At 59.6% G+C, this 7,991-nt stretch overlaps 1 protein-coding gene across 2 annotated transcripts in view; it reads left to right on the top strand.

The window, feature by feature from the left end:
- The first annotated feature begins 133 nt into the window (after window positions 1-133).
- MYOM3 (myomesin 3) overlaps window positions 134-7,991 on the top strand; it is a 49,792-nt gene continuing 41,934 nt past the window's right edge. Inside the window, exons 1-5 of one of the 2 annotated variants that reach the window (XR_004621521.1) lie at window positions 134-303; window positions 3,369-3,547; window positions 3,859-3,939; window positions 4,518-4,677; window positions 5,611-5,768. Coding sequence is in view for 1 of the 2 variants with exons in the window: in XM_002913344.4 (XP_002913390.4) it covers window positions 3,387-3,547; window positions 3,859-3,939; window positions 4,518-4,677; window positions 5,611-5,768 (560 nt within the window). In the remaining variant the exon portion in view is untranslated. The remainder of the gene's footprint in view (window positions 304-3,368; window positions 3,548-3,858; window positions 3,940-4,517; window positions 4,678-5,610; window positions 5,769-7,991) is intronic. The other variant, XM_002913344.4, reaches the window with a different exon arrangement.

Here is a 7,991-nt window from a genome sequence, read left to right as displayed (position 1 = left end):
GGGATCACGCTGAGGGAAGGAGCAGGGTGCAGAGGCTGGGGTGGGGGCGGGGACGGCTCCCCCTGTTGCTGCCGCCTGAGCTGAGGCTGGCCTGACAGGACAGCCCCTCCTCTCTGCCCCCCCCCCATAGTTCCCATCCATTGTCATCAACTGTCTCAGCGCTGCTATATTTAAGGCCCTGCAAGCTCCAGGATCACATTCTTCTCCCAGTCCCTGCCGAGCCCAGGGCAAGAAGAAACCAAGGTCCCGCTCATCCTCTGGAATCTTCTCCCCAGAGACATCTAAGTGGGCACAGCTGCTTCTGTGAGTCACCTCCAGGGATCGGGGTGGGGAGGGACACCTTCAGAAAGTGAGACCCTCTGTTTTCCATTAGGAAATGGGGTGTGTGTGTGTGTGTGTGTGGGTGTGTGTGTGTGTGTGTGTGTTGGGAAAGGAGCCTGGGGGATTTGGAAAAAGAAAGTACACACATGCTTAGGCAGCACCCCTGAGTGACAATGGGAGGGGATTCTGGCGACCCTTGCCCCCCTCACCGTTCTGTGGGGCTGTCGGTCATCTGCGCTGAGCCCTCTGTGACATGAAAGCCGCTTGAGAGCCGATCAGGGATGCCCGCAAAGTGCAAGGGCCCAGGGTGAGCTGGCAGGCCCGGAGGAGCTGAAGCAATGCTGGCGGAGGCCTGCTTGGCCCACCGGGCAGGCGGGGAAAGGGAGGAAGCCCTCAAGGCCTGAATCTCAGGGCCAGGAGGGCACACATCCAGCCCGGGCTCACTGGCAGGAAACCGAGGCCTGGAGAGGGAAGAGGTGGCCCCAGCCGCTCCATGGCAGGGTCAGAATTCTGGATTCAGAAGCCGGTGGAGCACGGCCGGCCTCTGGGACCCAGCCTTCTGCCATCGGGCTCTGCCAGTCACTCAGCTGCTGTGCCCTCCTCTTTCCCTCCTGAGGAAGGGGAGAGGCCTCCTTGCCCCTGGTCTCTGGGGCTGCCCGTCAGAGGGCCTGGTGGGAAAGCAGACCGGGGCTTGGGAGAAAAGGGGAGGCCATGCCGCAGGACCTGTGGCCCAGGCCTTGTACCCCCGGGAAAGGGCAGGGGGACAGGTCCCACTGCGGTCCACACCCCGGCGACCCCTCCCCGCCGGGCATACGTGGCGCTGCCCTCCCATGGCTGCTTAATCCCAAGCTTCAGTCAGTGCTTTAAAAAGAATTGATGGCTCATCTACTAAAGCTGGGGGCGTCTGGTTGCGGGAGGCCCAGGAGGTCAGGGATGGGTGCCAGTCACCGCCCTCCACCCCCACCCCCCCACCATGGTGCTAATCAGGAACAGAGCATCCGGGGAAGGGAGCCAGCAGCTGACGCCAGGGAACGCTCCTCAGCTGCTGGGGCCAGGGCCACGGTGTCCCAGGAAAGCTGGGGGGAGGGGGCCTCCCTGTCTAGGCTGGTACCCGGAGCTCTCCTCTGGGGCTGTGAGGAAGAAGACACAGAATGAGCATGTGCCGGTCATTCTCTGGGTGCAAGCAGACGCTGTTCCTCAGGAGGGGCCAGATGGGAAGCCCAAGGTGTGACTGTCGTCTTACGTTCAGCTCAGGTCATCTGTGAGAGGCCAAGGAGGTTTGGGGGCAGCCTTTGGTGCTAACACTCGGCAGCAATCCCGACACTGAAAGGGAGCACGCTTGCAGGAACTAGTGGGGGCAAACGCCCTCTATGATTGCCCCGCAGCCCCCTGAGCCCCCAACACCCCACAACAGGCCCACCAGGCCAAGGTGCTCTGATGAGGCCAGCGGGCCCCTCTCCCACAGTATGGACTTAGAGCAACGGTCCTTCAGGTGCCGTGTGCACACCCAGGTCACACTACGACACGCACACAGTTGTTCCACACTGCTGCCAGGAGGACCTTCAGAGAGGCTGGGCCGGGGACGACATCGGGTCTAAGCCCCGCAAGGACCCTCCCGGGTCAGAGGCCTGCCCCCCAGAACGCCCACCTGAAGGAGCTGTGGAAGCCCCTCCAGGGATTCTGCTGAGTGTCCCGGAGCCTCAGCATCAGAGGGGCCCTCAGAACCCAGCGGCGACAGCAAGGCCCAGATCGGGGAAGGAACTTTGTGTGAGAACCCACACCGGCTTGCTCCTAGGCTTCCCGCTGTCCCTGCCTGGTTCTCCATACCTGTGGATTTGCTCCCCAATCCCTGAGGCTCCCCCACACCAACTGAATCCAGCCCTGACTGGGCACCACCTGTGGCCCAGACCTGAGCCTCGGGAATACAAAGGGGGATCGCTCTGTTGTGATCCCCTTATGAGAAGAAAGGCCATGGGGCGGGCCGACTGTGTGCCCAGCCATAGTCAAGGCCTGGCCTTATCTATGTGTCATAGATAACAAGAGAGCTCAGAGTTGGGGGCCACTCATGGTCCCACCCCAACCAGCTGGGTGACCTTGGGCAAGCACTTGCCCTCCTCATCAGTAAAATAGAATGATAACAGGGAGGGCACAAGGTAAAGACTCACTGTTGTTACTTTTAATTCATTTATCATCTTGTTGGAGAGTGAAGATGTACAAATATGAAATAATTACCTAGGAGGAGGCATTTTCTGAATCAGAGCTAGACTGTGGAGTGCTGACAGAAAAGCATAAAAAGGATTAAAGGAGGGAAAATTCTAGGTGGCCGATAGTTTTTCGACGGGGTTACTTAGAAAAAGCATGTTAATGTCTAACACTTCCAGGGCACTTCCTATGCTCCAAGCACTCTTCTAACCTTGACAACCACCCTGGAAAGCCAGTAGACCCATTTTACAGATGAGGAAACTAAGTCACAGTGTCTCATCCAAGGGCACACACTTGTAAGCTGGACTAAGAAAGGGGACCACGCCCAGAGTCTTCGCGCCCAACCATTGAGCTAACTGGAGCGATCTCGGCTTGGCCTGAGTGGGGCTAAGCAGGCCAGAACGAGGGAAAGTTTCCCCCAGAGCAGCAACCAGGGCAGGCAAAGTCTCAGAGGTAGGGCTGCGTGGGCATGGGCAGGCGTGAGAACGTCCGCCCATCTTGAGTCAGAGCAGCCCTCGGACACCAGCGTTGGGTTGCTCATCGCCTGAGAAGCGGAGGCCCGGAGAAGGGAAGGCTTCGCCCAGGTCACGGGCAAGGTGAGGGCAGAGCTGCTCCCGATGTGCGGCTGCACTCACGCAGCTGTAGAGTGCGTTAGCCAGGCTCCGAGTGCGAAGCCTGCCTCTGTCCCGTTGGCCAGGTCCCTGCCCCACCCCGGCCTCCATGCTCCTGTCTGCCCCCTGGAGAGAGAACCCCCACCCCACAAATCTCCCAGGGATGCCGGGAGGACCCCATGGGGAAGGGATGGGCAGATGCCTGGTAGAATGACCATGCCCCTTGTTTGGCAGGTTGTTGCTCTCGCAGCCATGACTCTGCCCCACAGCCCTGGAAATGTGGGGGAGCCCCGGCCCCCCCAGGCCGTGGAGGTCCACCGGCTGGAACACCGCCAGGAGGAGGAGCACAAGGAGGAGCGGCAGCACAGCCTGCACATGGGTTCCTCAGTGCGGAGGCGGACCTTCCGCAGCAGGTGGGATCATCGGGGACCCCCGCCCCGGCCACTGCCCTCTCCCCCTCCCCCCAGTCTGAGGGGGGAGGCATAGCCTGCTTCTGAGGTAAGAGGCACAACACTGTCCTCTGGAGACCCTTCTTTCTGGAGAACCGGTCTGAGGGGGGAGGCACAGCCCCGCTTTGTAGAGATCCCAGTCTGAGGGGGGAGGCACAGCCCCGCCAGCTAGTGTCCTGAGATGGGTAGGTCGGTGCTGCCTTAATCTCAGGGACCCCCGGGCCAGATCCCCAGGCAATCCCGCAGGAACCATTAACTCCCTTTTCCCGGAGCAGTGAGGAAGAGTATCAGTTCAGCGCGGCAGACTACGCCCTCGCAGCAGCCCTGGCTCTGACCGCCTCCTCAGAGACATCTTGGTAAGTCGGGTGACCTTTTCAGACAGCGCTGGGCTGAGAAAGGGCCATCCTGTCCAGTCCCCTGCCTCTACTAGGCTCCCACACTGGACTGACAGAATCTGCCCCAAGTTACACATCTAGCACAAGGGCCCAAACCTCTCTCTGGATGGGTCCCCAGGCAGTAGTGAGGGACCATCCCCAAGGGAGAGGGTGGGGGGTCCACACTCCACCGCAGGGCTTCTTCACCAGAGAGCAGCGGGAGGCCGCGTCCTGGGTTAGAAGGCCTGGGTCCTGGTCCTGGCCAGCTTGAAGCAAGTCCCTCCCTGGAAAATAGGGGGACTGTTCCGTCCACTTGGTCATCATGAAGACAAGAGGAACAAAGATTTGTGAAAGGGCCTTGGGAACTCTGTCCATAGTACTTACCATGCACCAACTCTAAACAGGGCCCATTCGGGTATTTTGGAGGCAAGAGAGGATTAAAAGCTGCTCTTGTCCTCAAGAACCTTGAAGTACAGCTAGTAGTGCTGGCTTGGGGGAGGCCGGGTGACCCTGGCTGGGGGGCCCCCATGAACCGTGGGCCCCTGGCCTCTGCCACGCAGGGAGTCCCAGCTGAGGCGCCAGACCTCTGCCGTGGAGCTGGAGGAGCGAGGGCAGAAGCGAGTGGGCTTTGGCAATGACTGGGAGAGGACAGAGATCGCCTTCCTGCGGACCCAGTGGCTGCTGCGCCAGAGACGCGACCAGAAGGCGCTGAGGCGGCGGGTGAGGGGGTCTGGGGATCTGCCCCCCATCACAGGCCGCCCACCCCACCTGCCTTCTTCTCAAGAGGCAGCTGGACCTCTGGGAAAGAATCCANTCACAGGCCGCCCACCCCACCTGCCTTCTTCTCAAGAGGCAGCTGGACCTCCGGGAAAGAATCCAGACCCTGGTCTTGGACAGGGTCTAAATGCGGGTGTCCCCTCCCTCCAGCTGTGTGACCTTGGGCAAGCAGCTTACCCTTCCTGAGCCTCGGTTCTCTCATCTGGAAAACAGATGTGTGTAGCAACAACTCTCGGGGCNAGACCCTGGTCTTGGACAGGGTCTAAATGCGGGTGTCCCCTCCCTCCAGCTGTGTGACCTTGGGCAAGCAGCCTACCCTTCCTGAGCCTCGGTTCTCTCATCTGGAAAACAGATGTGTGTAGCAACAACCCTCGGGGTACGAGGTGGGGATTAAGCCAGATCGCACTTATAAAGTGACCTTCCCAGAAGAGCCTCAGGAAACACCATTCCTGACAAACGTCGGATCTGAAGCCCCCTCCGTGCCCCCTCCCTGGGGCAGGAGAGCATAGGTCACACTCACATGGGCTTTCTCAGTGCCCGTGATTTTTCACATGCTAACTCATTCAATCCTCACCACAACCCCACAGGAAGGTGGGGGAATATTATTATCATCCCCATTTTACAGATCAGGAGACTGAAGACTTGTCTGTGGTCTCACAGATAGGAAGGGGCAGAATCTGGCCTTGCCCCCAGGCCAGCTGTTCCAAAGCCCGTGCCCTGCCCTCTGTGCCGCCTCGCTGTTCAGCTGGGGAGAAGGGGGCCTCCAGCCCATGCAGGTCTTACTCCAGAGCCTGAGTGTCGGGGACCAGTGACAGCAAAGATGGGGAGATGTGATCCCCTGGCTCATGGGAGTCACAGATCCCCTCCCGCCTCCAGATGGAGGAGAAGGTCCGCGAGGCCAAGGAGCTGAGGGAGCTGTGTTCCGGCCGGGGCCCCTGGTTCTGGATCCCACTGCGCTCCCACGCCGTCTGGGAGCACGCCACAGTCCTGCTGACCTGTACTGTCCTGGCCTCGCCTCCACCGCAGGTCACCTGGTAAGCCCCTGGGGCAGGAGAGGAGGGGTCCTCACTCCGTCTCCACGCTCTGAGCCTCCAGGGCTGAAGGAGTGTGAGTTCTTTACAGCCCAGCACCTCCCTTCTAGGAGCCCACGGCCCCCCCGCAGAAGTTCTTGCCGCCTTAGAGAAGCTGCTCCCCGACAGACCCTGAGCTCTGCCCGCCCCCCAGAGAGCAGCAGCTGCTGCAAGCCTCAGGCGGAGTTATTCTTAGCCTCCTCCCGGCCAGCCTGGGGCAGGAAGACGGGGCCACTGGGGAGCCAGCCCTTGTAAAAATATGATTCTGGTGGCAGAAGGCAGCTGTTCTGAGCTGGGCGTCTCTGGGGTTGGAAGATGAGGGTGGGAGGCAGGGGTTGGGGGCAGAGGAGCAGGACGGGACGGGGGAGGGCAGGGGTCCCCCAGGGAGGAACTCAGACCTGGAGTGGGAGCCCTGTGTCCAGACCCAGCTCTCTCCACTAACGCAGTGTGTGGCTCCAGCCACGCCTCAGCCTCTCTGGTCCTGCTTCAGTTTTCCTGTTCTGTAAAATGGGTTGAAGGCCTCCTGCCCAGCCTGCAAGTGGCGAGGATTTGATGCCACAACTATGTGGAAGCCTCAGAGCTTGAAAGATGCTGAGAAAGTAGGAGACACCATTCCCGGGAGTGTAACCGTAGCAGAAGTCTAGGCCTTGGTGGCCGAGGGGACGGCAGGGGAGGGGAGGGGAGGCGGCAGGTGTCTCCTGTATGGGCACGCTGGAGGTGGGGGTGGGCATGGCAGCCTCGGGGCTCTCAGTCCTACCAGAGGGAGGCCGGTCATTCATGCAGCTGAGCCACTGTGTACGGAGCTCCTCCTGGGTCTTAGGCCTGGGGTCAGGCATGCTTGGGGACAGAGGTGTAATCTGCCCCAGGCCCAGACTCACACACTGAGGCATAGACATGAACCAGACACAATCTCCCCTCAAAGAACTCTCAGCCCAGAAGAGAAATATCAATGTAGAGAGAGGGACATTCAGGGGTGCCATTTGGAACACAGGAGTAAAGACGAAGACAGTGAAGTGGCTGCCTCCCCCTGAAGGATCCAGGAAGGCTTCTCAGAGGAGGCGACACATAAGCCAGGTCTTGAGGGTGGAATAGACCGTGGTCTAGTGGGAGAGAGAGGATAAGCACACAAATGACCAAGGTCACAAAGGAAAAAGCAACATCTTGTACTTGAACCCACTTTTACTGACCCACCACTTTCTTCTCATTTGAGCCCTGGGGCCACCCATGGCTCAGAGAGGGAGTGTGACTTGTCTAAGGTCACACAGCCAGTTTGAGTCCGAATTCAAACTGGGGTCTCTTGCCTCCCAGCCATAGGTGTTTCTACTGGCCTAGAGAGTAGGAAAGTGATCACTGGGGTTCTTGTTCTTCCTTGAGGCACACGTAATGCTTCAGAAGTCAGAGACGTAGAAAGCACTTAGGCCAGGAGCAATCAAGAGAGGCATCAAGGTTGCTGGCGTCGGGGCTCGTCATTGCCAGATGACATTTATTCACGAAAGTGTGCCAGGAGCTGGGATTTGTGCTGGGCGCTGGATCTCTGTGGGGACCGAGGCAGTCCCTGCCTGCAAGTGGCTGGTCAGGTAGGAGGACCTGCTCCTGCCAGCTGGCCTGGGCTGAGGGGGGGGTCAGTACCTCAGCTGTCCCGCCTGGCAGCCAAGCCCTGCCCTGCCCTGCCCTGCCCTGGCACTGAGGCCCACATCTAAGGCATTCCGGGGGAGCCTCTCAGGAAAGGGACTCCTGTCCCCCCGGCCAGCAATATTGCCACAACAGGGAGCTGAGCATGGTAAGGGGTGGAAGCAAGGCCAGGCCCACCTCCAGCAGTGGTGGCCCCCAGTGCTCCTGGTTTCGGGGATCTGGTTTTCCATCATCGATCACTTTGGGCAGGGCCACACACTGTCCGGGGATTGGCCTCCAGGGCTCTGTCCAGGTCCTGGCCGACACCCTCCCCCAGGTCAAGAGGAAGATCCCGGAGCACCCAGGCTTGTCAGGCGAGTACATTCATTCAGCAATTATTGAGCACTTCCTGAATGCAGGGGCAACAACAGGACAAGTTAGGCAAGGCCCAGTCTGGCCACGTTTACGCTGCAGAGGTGGGCCCTGATACTGGAATCAGTCTCCCAGGCCCAGCAGCCTTAAAAAGTAAAATCCAATACAGAAAGATATGAAGAAAAAACATTTAGATAAATAATA

This window comes from Ailuropoda melanoleuca, chromosome 2, assembly GCF_002007445.2.
Source record: "Ailuropoda melanoleuca isolate Jingjing chromosome 2, ASM200744v2, whole genome shotgun sequence".
NCBI classification, from domain to species: Eukaryota; Metazoa; Chordata; class Mammalia; order Carnivora; family Ursidae; genus Ailuropoda; species Ailuropoda melanoleuca.
This window is presented reverse-complemented; position numbering and strand designations above follow the sequence as displayed.